The sequence below is a fragment of the Leucopleurus acutus genome (genome assembly GCF_964270905.1).
Source record: "Leucopleurus acutus genome assembly, chromosome: 2".
Classification (NCBI taxonomy): Eukaryota; Metazoa; Chordata; class Mammalia; order Artiodactyla; family Delphinidae; genus Leucopleurus; species Leucopleurus acutus.
Window position 1 is genome coordinate 91,315,515 of NC_139143.1, and position 14,716 is coordinate 91,330,230.

General features: G+C 41.3%; 1 protein-coding gene across 1 annotated transcript in view; it reads right to left on the reverse strand.

Annotated features, from left to right (window-relative positions):
* Positions 1 to 5,826: 5,826 nt before the first annotated feature.
* Positions 5,827 to 14,716, reverse strand: part of SLC22A15 (solute carrier family 22 member 15) — a gene marked incomplete at its 5' end in the record, with an annotated part of 79,231 nt that continues 70,341 nt past the window's right edge. The window contains 4 exons of the mRNA XM_082832359.1: positions 5,827 to 6,684; positions 6,999 to 7,187; positions 9,281 to 9,353; positions 11,201 to 11,321. Of these exons, the coding sequence (XP_082688485.1) occupies positions 6,595 to 6,684; positions 6,999 to 7,187; positions 9,281 to 9,353; positions 11,201 to 11,321 (473 nt within the window). The 3' untranslated portion in view covers positions 5,827 to 6,594. The remainder of the gene's footprint in view (positions 6,685 to 6,998; positions 7,188 to 9,280; positions 9,354 to 11,200; positions 11,322 to 14,716) is intronic.

Below are 14,716 nucleotides of genomic sequence, written 5' to 3' on the forward strand. Positions count from 1 at the left end.
TATAGGGTGAAATGCATCTCTAACAATTAAAGTGGCTCTAGGAAACAAATGAATCTATTATATTATCACCGGCAAGCATATTGTAGCTTCTACAATTTTAAAACCCTAATCTGACATGACACATATTTACCATCTTTCAAGTGCTTCCCAGTGCTAGACAGTTTACCTCTCCGGATCCACTCCTTGACCTACGCTGTGTGGACTGCATCAGTGGGCTTCCTTCTGCATACTGCCTTCTGCTCTGTGGTTTCTGGAAGCTCTGCCTACATATTGGTAAATCATTCATTGATTAAACTCCCTTCCAAATTGAGTGTGCATTTTTGCCCATCTTACACAATCATTTCACTCAATTTCTTGAAGTTATATTTTGAAGCAAAGAAATTCCATCAACATCTCTTCTATTCAAAATCAATTGTTCTGCAAGGTCTAGACTGAAGTTATTTTAATACTACTTTGACTACATCTGCCCTTGACATTTTTCAATAAATAAGTAATCTCTTCTAAGCTTTGTATTACAGAGCTCTAGGGTCTCAGCTGAGAAGTCCAAATGTTTCCACAGATGCAAAGCTCTTTCCCAAGAGAAATTTAGACCTATAGGAAGAGGGATAACTCTTCATTTGGGTGGGAATAACAGTGAGAATTCTGCAACAGAGTATCAACAGTCTTGACTGTAAAGTATGGCCTAAAAAGCATTTGAATCTCTTTAACTGGCAAATACTCCTGTCACTCACTTAAGAATTTAACCATGAAATAACTTTGATCTAGCAAAAATTTTATGTTTCACTTTTTCCAACTGCTTGGTTTGATTTGCTTATGAATTACGAAATCACTTTTGTGTGTCTTCACCAACATTTTTTTCATTTTAAAGTAAAATATAATACCAGAGAAAATACAATGCAATGTATCTAGTATTATTTTATAAAACTTTTTTTGGTGATATATATGTGTGGATATGTATATGTAGGTGTGTGTACTGTGTGTTGCACTGTGAAAGTTTTCTTAAAATTTTACAGTCAAAATATCTGAAAACTCTTCCACGACATAGATATAGAAGTAAAATTCCTGTCATAGAACATTTACATTTTTCAGCCTCACTTGCTACTGACAATCTAGTTGATGAATAAATTTATAACATCAGGATGTAAGTAAATTCCTTTTTCTTCATATCTTCAAAATTTGGTATTAGCCTCTTTTTTTCTCCAATCTAATGGATTTTATATAACTTAATTTTTTCAATTTGCATTTCTCTGATCCTCTACTGAGGCTGAGCATCTATTATCTGTGAACTGCCTAAAATTATTTTTTGTAAACTTTCTTATTGTTTCTCTTTCTTATCTGCACTAATTCTTCCTATATTCTGGATATTGATCCTTGTTTTTTTACAGCAGTTGCAAATATTTTCTTCCTATCTATTGCTTTTCTTTTAACTTTGTGGTGTGTCTAGTCATACAGAAAGAAGTTTTAAATTTAGATGCAGTGAAACATATCAATCTCTTTAAAAATGATTTGTGATTTTTACTTCTTGTCTGAAAAATCCCTCAATCCCCCAAGGTCATAAGAACATTCTCCTATACTACTTTATAGCTGTTTTAAAGTTTTGACTTTTTTCATTTAGGTCTTCAACTTATTTGGAATTTTTGTTATGGTGAGAAGAAAGGTCCTAATGTAGTTTGCTTTGATATGGAAACCCATTAGTTCCCACATCAATAATTGAATAGTTCGTTCTTTTCCCACTGATTTGTCATGCCATCTTCAAAAAATGCCAAATTGTTATATATGTTTGGTCTTGTTCTGGGATCTATTATGTTCTATTGATCTGCTAATCTATTGCTACACTGACACCACGGCTTCAAAAGTTTCAATATCTAGGAAGTTGAGTCCCTTCTGCTTGCTCTTATTTTTTTGGGATTGTTAAATAGTTTCAAATAATTACTGTTTTTTTTTAATTTAATTAATTTATTTTTGGCTGCGTTGGGTCTTCGTTGCTGTGCACGGGCTTTCTCTAGTTGCGGCGAGCAGGGGCTACTCTTTGCTGCAGTGCGCGGACTTCTCATTGCAGTGGCTTCCCTTGTTGTGGAGCACAGGCTCTAGGTGCGTGGGCTTCAGTAGTTGTGGCACACAGGCTCAGCAGTTGTGGCTCGCAGACTCTAGAGCGTGGGCTCAGCAGTTGTGGCACACAGGCTTAGTTGCTCTGCGGCATGTGGGATCTTCCCAGACCAGAGCTTGAACCCGTGTCCCCTGCATTGGCAGGCAGATTCTCAACCACTGTGCCACTAGGGAAGCCCCAAATCATTACTTTTCTTTAATAGAATTATTTTGCCAGGTTCTATGCAAAAAATCTTGTTAAGATTTTAATCAATATTGCCCCTGTCAACATCTCTGCTGAAACTGCCTCAGCAAGACCAAATGCCTCCATCCCTGGAGAACAGAGTAGGAAAAAACGATGCATCACAAATATGGCCTCCACCTCACTCCCACCTTCCAAATTCCATCTGAATCTGACTGGTGGAAACTTAATTGCACCTAGAAGCCTAGCTGCAAAGGGTGTTTGGGAAATGTACATCTTAGCTTTAAAGCCTCTGCAGTACAAGAAGACAGAGAAGAACTAAGAGTTTTTAAACTACAGTAGGTCATGAAATCAGTTTAGTGGGTCACAAGTGGCATTTTAAAAAACAAAATGGGACAGAATATAAGCTATCAGGGTACCAAGCAAGAATAAGCATGTTTCATGAAAGTTTTATGTATATATTTTATTTTAAATATATATATAGTAAGTATTGTAAGGTGGGGAGAAAGAGACAGAGACAGAGATTAGAAAGAGGTGGAGGAACAGGGAAGAGAAAGAATATGTAAAATACATTCCTTATTGTGGTCATTATCAAGAAAGTCTGAAGGTCCCGGGAAGGTGAAGAGATGCCTTAGGTCAATTCACCTTACGTGCTACAATACCCCTTATACTGCTAAGGAAGTTTCCTTTTACTCCTTGTCTGCTAGTAGCTTTTATTTTAAATAGGTGTTGAATTTTGTCAAATAATCTTCATGCATCTATTGAGATAATCATAAGATCTTTCCCTTTAACATACTACACAGATGCATTTTCTAACAATGCAGTATCTTTGCATTTTTCTCTTTCCAGACATACTTTTATAGTTATCCTTTGTACCCACTGACTCCCTAACTTTGCTACAGCCCCTGACCCACATACCACCCATAATTTCTAGCAGATTCTATATTTGCTCAATTTGTCAAAGATGCTACTGTGTACATCCTCATACGTTCTGTAAGAACAAAAGGTCTACATTTTACAATTCTTTATCATATTCACAAGAAACCAAAATACCTGCATTTTATTTTGTTAAAAAAATCCTTTATATGTATCCAATTTAAGAACTAATAATCTAATAAGAATTAGTAATGGAAGAGTAAGTCCTATTAGAAAGCTGCAGTTTAATTCAGTTTAATTAGTAGAGATCATTATTTCAATATGTTTTCATTAGGAATATGAATCTATTAAAAGTACCGTTATCAATTTGACCTCCATAAAAATACTTGCCCAGATTACATTTACTTAAGTAGTGTCCCAGAAACTTTCATTTGCTTGTTATTTGTTGTATTTCATTTGTTCATTTTTAAGTACTAAAGAATGTCTACATTGCTTGAAATCAGCCAAATGACAAATACTGCATTTTCAATGGGCAGTGGTTTTAACTCAACAATCAGGAAACTACAAAACAGTTTCTCTCAACATATCTGTGTGGTACCAGGGTTCTGGACAAGCTGGACAAGACCTTTGACCCTGGAAGCCCTGGGATTTCTTATGTGTCTTATGGTTTTCTTGCTGCCTTTTAGGAGAAAAGAAATTTAATTTTGAATACAATAAAAAATTTAAAAGGATACCTTTTACAACTCATCTGAACAAACAAAATATGTTACCTATAAATTAAGAGTTTTCCAATAATTTAATCAATACCAATATGCTCATGTGCACCATCTCCACAATCACTATTTTTCAACAGTTAATAGCAAAAGGACAGAATCTGTTTTTATAAAAGGCAAAGGGATGAAAAGACAGTAATTATTATTTTTTTAAATTAATTTATTTATTTTTGGCTGCGTTGGGTCTTTGTTGTTGCGCACAGGCTTTCTCTAGTTACGGTGGCCGGGGGCTACTCCTCGTTGCGGTGCACGGGCTTCTCATTGCGGTGGCTTCTCTTGTTGTGGAGCACGGGCTCTAGGCACACAGGCTTCAGGAGTTGTGGCACACAGGCTCAGTAGTTGTGGCTCACGGACTCTAGAGCGCAGGCTCAGTAGTTGTGGCGTATGAGCTTAGTTGCTCCGCGGCATGTGGGATCTTCCTGGACCAGGGCTCAAACCCATGTCCCCTGTATTGGCAGGTGGATTCTTAACTACTGTGCCACCAGGGAAGTCCCCAAAACAGTAATTATTAAACTTTGCCAAAAGACCATCTAGGAAGAAACAAAATTTAGTGACACATCTGACGTGAGCAGCTGATAGCCCAGCCTTAGCAACATGTGTTCAAACTGTGTACCCTTCCCTCCCTTCTTCTACCCTGGAGCTGGGAAAAGAGAATACCCAGGGGCAGAACTAATGGAATCCTCAATTATCTAGCCAGAGGCAGAGGGAACCCCAGTGCCAATAGAAAGATGGATTCCCAGTTGGTCTTCAAAGAGACCAAAGCCATGACACTGGTTGTCTCTGGGTGTTGGGCCTATGACTAATACATTTTTAAACTTCTAGTTTCCACATGTTTTTATAATGGGATTATTACTCTTATAATGCAAAGAGGGCTCCAACCAACCAAGAATCACCTATGTGCTGGTTTCTTGTTTTACGTTTAACTTCACAATGAAGAGCTTCTAAGTGTCCTTGTAAGTTCTTCCTTTCTTCCTCTCTTGATGGTGGGCAGGGTCTCCATTTCCCAGAGAAAGACAGCGAGATTCCACAATTTGGGGGTTTGGGTCAGATTTGCCTGTGATTTACAAAAATGATACTGGGAGGAGTTCTACAATTTCCCTGATGGCTAGAAACAGTAATACTGTGTTCTGGGCACAGCAGCGAGAAATAAACAGTATTAGAGATGGCCCCTGTTTATAAAGAGCCCAATACATAATCAAGGGCATGAAGGACATAAAAATACTTTAACAAAGGTACAAGCTGGTATAGTGCAAACCAAGAGGTCAGTGGAAGAGGACAGGACAGGGTTGGAGCCAATGCGAGGTGAGTCCTCCAAGATTTCCAGAAACAGACTCAGTGATGACTTCTCTTTATCTCCAGTGAAATTTCTTTTTCTCCAAGGGATTAATAGAAATGGAAATTCTGAAAACACAGAAATTTTCCCAGTTGGGAAAGTGACCTAAAGTAACACTGCCCAAGCTTGTTGACTCCAGGTTAACACTCCTATTTGAGATAATACCCAGGTTTCATGGGAAACACTTTCAGCACATGATTTTAGGAAACAGTACGACTTTGATTTATTTGAAAGCTGGCAGTACTTAATGAAAACCAACATTTACTAGGAAATTACTGAGCCTTCCATTCTAGCTAACCAAACAGGCTGGAGCTGATCTAGGACTAGAAGAGTTCAAGTTCTTAAATGTTGCCCAAGTCCCTCCTTGTACAACACTGAAAACAAAACAAACAGAAAATTGTGAAAGATAATTTTCTTTTCTTCCTTATTAAAAACAGCATTTATTTTTTCCTTTTTAACATCCAAAGTCTTGACATGTCACTTTTTAACTGCCCTCCCCCTTTATAAAACTTCGTCGTTTACTGGGCATGGTTTGGAAGTTATTGCTGGTACTAGAATCTGAGATGGAAATTTTTCTCCAGGTGCACACAAGTGGGAACTGAAGAAATTACACAATTCGAGTATCAAAGGGAGCTGCCAGGGAGAGGCAGCCACACCTCAGACTCTGAACATTACTCTGGTGCAGCTGGCTTTTCCTAGCGGGTCATCTGTGGGACTGACTGAAAGCACAGGGAGCTCAAGCCAATCACTGGGCCAGGAACCAAGCTGGGGGCCCAAATTTCATCCGTTGGGATGAAGGTGGAGGGCCTCAGGCCACACAAATGACCTCTCAGTGCTTTTCTTCCAGCACAAAAGTGAATGAAATGCTAACACCAACCTGCCTCAAAAGATTCCTGATGAGGAGCAACTGAGAAAGGCGGATGTCAAATTTGGTGGACAGATCACGTGTTAATGGTGAGAAGAAATTTTACATATTTGCCTTTAGGCCACTATGAAGCTGAAAGGCAACGTAATCAAACTTCTAGAAACAAATGAGCTTACCACTCTGGCATGTGGCCTTCAGCAATCTGGCCAGAGGTCATGATTTTGAGCTAAACCCAAACTGTGGGCAGTTAACAACTATTCCCTTGATGCAGTGATGTCCTGTTTCTTGAAATCTCTTCTCCAACTTCCTTCGTGCCTAAAAAACATCAGGCCACACTGAGTACCTTCGATGTTTGTTCAGGCCTATCTTTCCACAGCTCCCTTCAGTTTCCTGGGAGAACCTGCCCTCATTGGAGGCAGAGAAGATGACCCTCTGCGTCTGAGGAGGAATCTGGGGCACGTCACTTGATCATCTGTGTCTCTTCATCCGCATCGTAAAACTCTTCCTCTTCCTCACTCTCACTCCCTAAAGGGCTCTCCTTGTCCACAGACTAAAGCAGGAAAGGAGAAAAGGGCAGGGAAATGATGTCATGACATTTCTAAAGTTAAATTACTGTCTAGCATTCAACTGACAAATGTACTCTGATGACATTTATTCCCCTAAGAATTAGCCCCTAAAGTGTTCTAAGAAAGCTAATGAATCATCTTTATTTCTCTGACAATCAGCTGCTATCAGATCCCACTTTTTTCCAGCAGTTTTGCTCAGTTCTATTTAATATAATCAGATATTCTTTTTTCTCTTTTCCCCCAAAACTATCATTATCCAAATGGTAAATCTGAAGGATTAAGAAAAATTCCATCATACCTGAGGGGGATCCAAGGTCTGTAAAGATAACGCCTCCTCCCCCAGCCTCCGATATGAGTACACCTGAAGGTCAGAAAACGTCTCTAGCAATGGACTGTTAAGGGTTTCTGGCAATAATAAACTCAGGAGGCCTGAGGTCAGCCCCGTGGCTCCAAAGACAATGAAGGGTAAAGACCACTGCACGTACTTCTATGGGGGCAGGGAGTGGAATGAAAACAAACAAAAATTCAGTGTTAGTTTCCTAGCAGATGACATCAGCAGTCTTATGACCCAGGACCTGCCATGTTTACTGTCCAGGTCCTGCCTCCTCACTAGAATACACCAGAAAGCCCGTCTTCTTTCCCCTTAGAGAATTACCCCAGGAAACCAGAGCCAGTCCTCGGGCACAGAGACAGGAGTGAGTAAATCAAAAGGACAGAGCTGGCCTGTGGAACAGATGCAGCAGACTGTTCATGCACAGGCTGGGGACTGTGGGGAAGGGGCTTGGCTGTCTGAGCAGGGCAGACACACTGCCAGAGTGCGTGGTGAGTCGGACACTCAGCTTCCACTCCAGGTTGAGTGGCCTGCAGCACAGTGATCTCCACACGCAGGAGACACCCTGCATATTTGCTGACAACGACGAACTTTAACGTTCTCAACCCTGGAATGGGCCAAACAGTCCCACATATGTGTTCTGATTCACTAAGCACCAGAACTGAGAGGCATGGGGCTTAAAGGTGTAAACACCCTGAAAAGGAAGAGAAAGGCCTAGAGAAACCTATACACATGGTTTGGACATGGTAGCGGGTCGGTCCAAAAGACGTTCTCAGGAAAATTTAAATACAAACATACAATTTCAAAGATAACACCAAGGTTCTTGCAGGACGGGGCTCTGGGGGATTTCTGAGCTGATTACCTTTCCTGAGTTCCTGCAAAGGAGACACCCAGCTTTATCACCTTCTGGTTTGGGCTTCCAAATTCGGTGGCTAGTTAGGATGTCCCTTCTGATCATCTTTTCCTGATTTTTCAAAGATGAAGAGATGATGGAGGAGGAGAGGGAGGCATGGGGAGGGGACAGGAGGGGGACGAAAAACTCTGACCTCCGGCCCCCTGCGTGCAAACACATGCCCGGAACTGTGGGCCTGTCGTTGAATCAAGGGGAACGTTCACCTCTTCTCAACTTAGTGGGACTCAGGGAAGACACAACGCTGGGTGTTATAATGTTCTAGGACAGTGGTCCAAAGTTGGGCATCATTAATGATAAACACCTAGCGTTGGACACATTTTGCAAAATGGAACTAATATGACTCCTTCATAAGAAGGGTCTTGTGATCTAAAATTGAGCATGATAGTGGGAAGCAGCCGCATAGCACAGGGAGATCAGCTCCGTGCTTTGTGACCACCTAGAGGGGTGGGATAGGGAGGGTGGGAGGGAGGGAGACGCAGAGGGAAGAGATATGGGAACATAAGTATATGTGTAACTGATTCACTTTGTTATAAAGCAGAAACTAACACTCCATTGTAAAGCAATTATACTCCAATAAAGATGTGGAAAAAAAAGAAAAAAAAGAAAATTGAGCATGAAACACAGAGAAATACTCAGAAAAAGGAAGTATATCCCACTTCCTCAAGAAAAGAAAAGGCTACAGTGGCATTTCAGAGACGTCCTGTACTAGGATGAGGCGAGTAGTTGCCTGAGTGATGAGCAATTGTCTCCAGAACAGGCTCAAAGCCCCACTTGATCAAACCTAATCACGCTTCAACAAGTCTTGGCTGGGAAAGTCCTAGAGGAGACCAAGCAGAGACGTGCACAGGGGCTCCATGGGATCTTTCTCAGAACATGAACATTTTGAGATTAGATGGAGTTTACTTTATCTCCCTTTCACCTTCTTCTCTTCTAATTTTCTTTTCCGAGTGGTGTGCTGTGTTCTCTGTTATTTAATACAGGGTACCAATGCCTACAGCATACGGCTGTGGTGAAGACTGCATGATATGATGTATGTAAAGGGCTTAGCACAGAGCTCAGCACACAGCAGAAACTTAGGAAATGTTCACTAATCAACTAACATACAAATGGGGACAGGAAGGGGCAGGCAGGCATTAGCTAACTCTCCAATGAATACAGCCAATCCCTGGGAAGGGTCCATCTGCCCTCATGGATCCTTAATCTAAAAGGCACAAGGTGCACATTTGTGTCAGGCTGATCTTAAAACCGCAGCTGTTTGTTACCTCTTTCTACTCAAAAGCACAAACATTTCCAAAGCAGAGAATCAAGAAAAACAAACTAGGAGGTACAAACCAACCAGTGAGGGGATGAAGGGAGCAATAATCCCACCAACTCGGGAGAACATGGAACAAGTTCCAAGCCCAACATTCCTGAAAGGCAAAAGGAAAAGGAAAAAAAAGTCAGTAAGTTCTAGGGGGACAATTTAAGGGCTCTAAGGGATAGTGGGCTCAGAATAACAAATCCCAAAGTGGAAGTGCAGGATGCTACAGAGCAGTACTGCCCACTAGAACTTTCTGTGATGCTGCAAATGTTCTGTACTCGCCCTGTCCAATACGGAAGCCCCCAGACACAGGCAGCTACCGAGAGCTCAATGCAACTAAGAATGAGGAACATAATTTTTAATTCATTTCCTTTTAATTAATTTAAACTTAAATAGCCACATGTGATACTGGACAGTGCAGTATAGAAGCTGGTGCAGAAATGAGCACGTGAATATTTCTTGTTAAATGTTCTCCTGGGTTCTCGTGTCTTAGGTCTCCTATCAGTTAAAACATCCATAGAAGAGCCAGGGTTTAATGATCTGAAAAGTCTGCCCATTTCTTTAAACTCAACTAATTAACTATGAAAGGATCAGGCATATAAATAGGAATTGATTGGACATATATTCTCAGGAAACCAAGAACATTACCTTCTTGGGGAATGTGGGTAGCAAGGAGGGGGAGGAAATGAGAATGATAATGATTATAGGTAGGGTGACCGTACAGCACCCTGTTATCCCAGCCGAATTGTTAATAATGCCCACATTCGCTCTCAAAAGTGTCCCAGTTTGGAACTAAACGGTCACCCTAGTTTTATAGGCAACAGCCAGAGAAAGCAGGTTCTGGGAATAATCAGGGAATGACAAGCCAATCACAGACAACCTGATCTCTTACTGGGAAAAAGGCAGACAGAACCATTACGCTTCTTGCATGGATAAGGGAAAAAGAAGGATCTGTTTGGAATGATCCTCAAAAAAAGACCAGGAAAATGCCGACTGGGGGACTATGGTCCAGTACACAGAGGCCGTTCTGTAAAGACTGAGCTGCAGCCCTGCCCTTCAAATTTAGGTTTGTTTTTTTGTTTTCCGACTTATTTTATGAGGGCAAACTTAGGATGGAATATGTTGGGTTTTTTGGTTTTGTTTCTGAATATGTTATTTTTGATATAAGCAAGTCCTACTCATTGAAAATCACCTTTAACAACTAATATGTAAATACAATATTCACTTATAACTATAGGGAATTATCTTTATTTATTTATTTATTTTTGGCTGCACTGGGTCTTTGTTACTGCCCGCGGGCTTTCTACAGTTGCGGCGAGTGAGGGCTACTCTTCATTGCGATGCGTGGGCTTCTCACTGCAGTGGCTTCTCTTGTTGTGGAGCACAGGCTCTAGGCACGGGGGCTTCAGTAGTTGTGCCATGTGGGCTCAGGAGTTGTGGCGCACAGGCTTAGTTGCTTCGCGGCATGTGGGAACTTTGTGGACCAGGGATTGTACCTGTGCCCCCTGCATTGGCAGGCGGACTCTTAACCAGTGCGCCACCAGGGAAGTCTCATCTTTTTTTAAATGTGTATATTTTGTGCTAAAATATAGGCTCTGTGATAACAGGGACCTTGTCTCCTGCTCCATCGTGTACCTGACACAGAAGGGTTGACTGAATAACTCACATGCACTGAAATAAAAATGACATCCGAGCACTATTTGGGTGATGGGATGCGTTTAGTGTAGAGCACTTCTCACAATTGACAGGGAATTCAGCCCAAGACAAAGTTACGTTTTCCTCAGCCAAGCGGGCAAGAGCAGTGTCCACAGGTTCTGGGCTCACAGCTGCTTGCTGAGCTGCTGCTAGCCCACACTCGCTGTGCTCCAGGTGAAGTGGGGACCACGCCTCTGTCAATGCAAACATCTACAACAGAATTCAGGACATGGGAAGGAGAAGCCTGTGTGTGAGGCATACCTGATGACCGTGGGGTACAGCTCCGAGGTGTAGATATACACGACATTGAAGGCAGCGCTGATGGTCAGCTTCCCCAGCAGGGACAAGGAATGGCTGTTCACCACTGCGAACACACCTGTGTCTGAGGGGGACAAGTGCCACATCTGTGAGGTCCTCGGTGGAGAAAAATTCATCTAAGTGACACACTTAATTCTGAAGGAGTGAGAGACATTTGTGGTGATCTCAAACGGTGAAGAGATCATATAACCAGACATACATTCAGAAGGTTTAGTCATCACACACAGCAAATATTTCTCAGCATTTTGGCCATCCCCAGGAAATCTTACACAGTGGCTGTCATGATGTGTGATTAAACCTGCACAACCTAAATGTCCATCAACAGATGAATGGATAAAGGAGATGTGATATATATATATATATACATACACACATACAATGGAATACAACTCAGCCAGAAAAAAGAAGGAAATAATGCCATTTGCAGCAACATGGATGGACCTAGAGATTATCATACTAAGCGAAGTAAGTCACACAGAGAAAGACAAATACCATATGATATCACTTATATGTGGAATCTAAAATATGACACAAATGAACATGTCTGTGAAACAAAAACAGACTCAACAGATATAAAGAAGAGACTTGTGGTCGCCAAGGAGGAGGGGTGGGGAGGGAATGATTGGGAGTTTGGGATTAGCAGATGCAAACTATTATATAGAGAATGGATAAACAACGAGGTCCTACTGTTTAGCACAGGGAACTATATTCAATATCCTGTAAAAGCCATAATGGAAAAGAATATGAAAAAGAATATATGTATAACTAAATCACTTTGCTGTACAGCAGAAATTAACACATTGTAAATCAACTATACTTCAATAAAATTAAAAACAAACAAACAAACAAACAAAAACCTGCACTCACTCCTGAATGACAGAGCTCCCTGAAAACTTCTGTACTGGGGTCAAGTAAGCTTCACAGAAGTCTTAAGTTCCACCTATCTAAGGGTATTACTTGCCTCTCCTTTCTTCCCAACCTCGCTCAACAATCAATGATGTAAAAGGTTGATCAGCATGACAAGCCCTGACACATGAGAGGAGTGAGTCTCAAAAAACTCCTATCTTCAGTTTGCATTCCTTAGTATTCCATTGTAAAGACAAGGAATAATCCCACTAAACTACTACACGTTCTTTAAAGAACAAGACTCTAAATGTGGAACTACTTTTCATCCTTCCTCCTCCCCAATTTCTTACTTGAAGATTACTAATCAATAATGATATTTCAGTTTCTTAATGTAACGTTTTTTACATAAAATGCAAAAATACAATTTATGCTAGTTCACGTCCCTATCAAAAATGCTATCAATTGTCCAGTGGTTCTTTCCTTTATTAATACTACCTTCTCTGGGATCTTACAATTTAATTATTCCCTTTCAAACATATTTAACCTCTCCCCTTCAGCAACCCACTAGGCCGTAACCTTCAAAATAAGTTTTCTTCTCCTTAGGAAAAAGCAAAAATTCTCATTGGCTCCATTGCACTTTCTCCCCTTCACAATCAAACATCTCCAGTGAGTGACTGACCCTCCATTTCCTCAAACGCATCTGCCCTGTACATCACTACAATGTGGCCTCCAATACCATCCTCTCCTGAAACTTCTATTCTTGAAGGTCAGCAGCAATGTCCTGATCACCAAAGTAATTGCCTCTCATTCTCTCTGACATTTCTGACTAATAGAACATGCCTGTCCCTTCCTTGGGACTGCATACCTGGCTCATCCAAACCACTTAAATAACTCAACTGCAATATTCTTTCCTGCCCTTGACCTCCACGGCACCCATTTCCCAATCCATGCAAATGGCATGCTTTAGACACTCTCCTGTAGTTGCTTACTTTTCCATCTTGTCTGCCCCCAAATATATATATATATATTTTTTTTTTTTTTTGCGGTACACGGGCCTCTCACTGTTGTGGCCTCTCCCATTGCGGAGCACAGGCTCCGGACACGCAGGCTCAGCGGCCATGGCTCACAGACCTTGCCGCTCTGCGGCATGTGGGATCTTCCCAGATCGGGGCACGAACCCATGTCCCCTGCATCGGCAGGTGGACTCTCAACCACTGCGCCACCAGGGAAGCCCCCCAAATATATTTTGAGTTGTCTCAGGCTAAGGCCTTGTTTGTATCTGTTTCCCTCATGGCACCTCCCATAGTCTGATCACAGTGGTGCTCACTAAATATTTATTGAAAGAGTAAGTATAAGGACTATAACAGGGATTAATTTAAGTGAAAGGAATCTGTGCTCATGTTCTTTCAATGTCTGAGGAGGGAGGCACATAATATATCCCATTCCAAAATAAAAGTTTCACATTCCTAGCTTGACTATGAAATAAAACTTCAACTCCTTTAAAGATGGTGTTCTGAACGCAGTGGCCCAGGCACTGCCAAACTCGACCATCTGGGGCCGCCTTCTCTTCTGCCAGGCTATTTGGAAGAATATGTCAGCAATTTTAAGTACTGAATATATTATTTTAAGCCATGAGGTGCTTCTGGAAAAAGAAGCATGCGCAAGGTATAGGTCTGGACTTTTGATATCTAACAACTTCAAGTAAACCAATAATGAGGGCAAATTAAATTCATCAGTGATTTTCCAGAAAACTGAGTGAGTCAGGAAGAGGTCTTGGGTGGCACTGAAGCAAACAGAAATGTGCACATTTGCGTGACTGCAAATGATCTTTGGGACTGTTTTCAACCCATACAGGATGGCACCTTCCAGAACTGTGTTGGAGATGCTGTACGTCTTTAGAACAGGTGAGGGGTTTGCCATCCTGAAAATTAAATTCAAATAACATGTCGCAGAAGGCTTACCATCTAAACACCCACAAGATCCAAGGCTGGAAGATTTCTCCCCTGTGAGGCTCAGGACACTTCCAGCAGTGGCCCATCTGGGGAGCCTGGCTCCAGCCGCATACCCACAAGTGCTCCCATCAGCCCGACACCTCATCTGATGCTTGAAACTTCTCCCCTTGTTCCTGCCAGTGGAGTCTGCAGTGGCCATTTGAACCTGGGGGAACTCAACTCTCTCCCAAGATAGCCCATGTCAATTTCAGACAGCTCTGTTTATTAGAAAATGACTTCTTAGCCTGCCTGTGGAGCTGCCGGTCTATCAGTCATCATGAGTTAATATTTAGGAAGGCTTTGCGGCCACTGGGCTGGTTCCCTGGATTTCTGACCTTCGTTTTTATCTGAAAATGAAATTAGATATTATTGGCTATTATCAATGAATGTTCAAAGTGACTGTTTAGGGAAAAAGAGTGATTTAAAAGGAAAAATTAAGCTCAATTATCTTTGGGAGAAAAAAAGGGAATTTTCAAAACACTTGTATTCTTCAAAGTACTGAACTTCAGAGGTTTTAAGTTGATTCCAATGATGAAGATACTACAGACATCATTTTCAGAACTAGTTATCTGAAGTTTTCTCAGAGTCCGCTAGGGTCACCAGAACAAAATACTTCAGTATG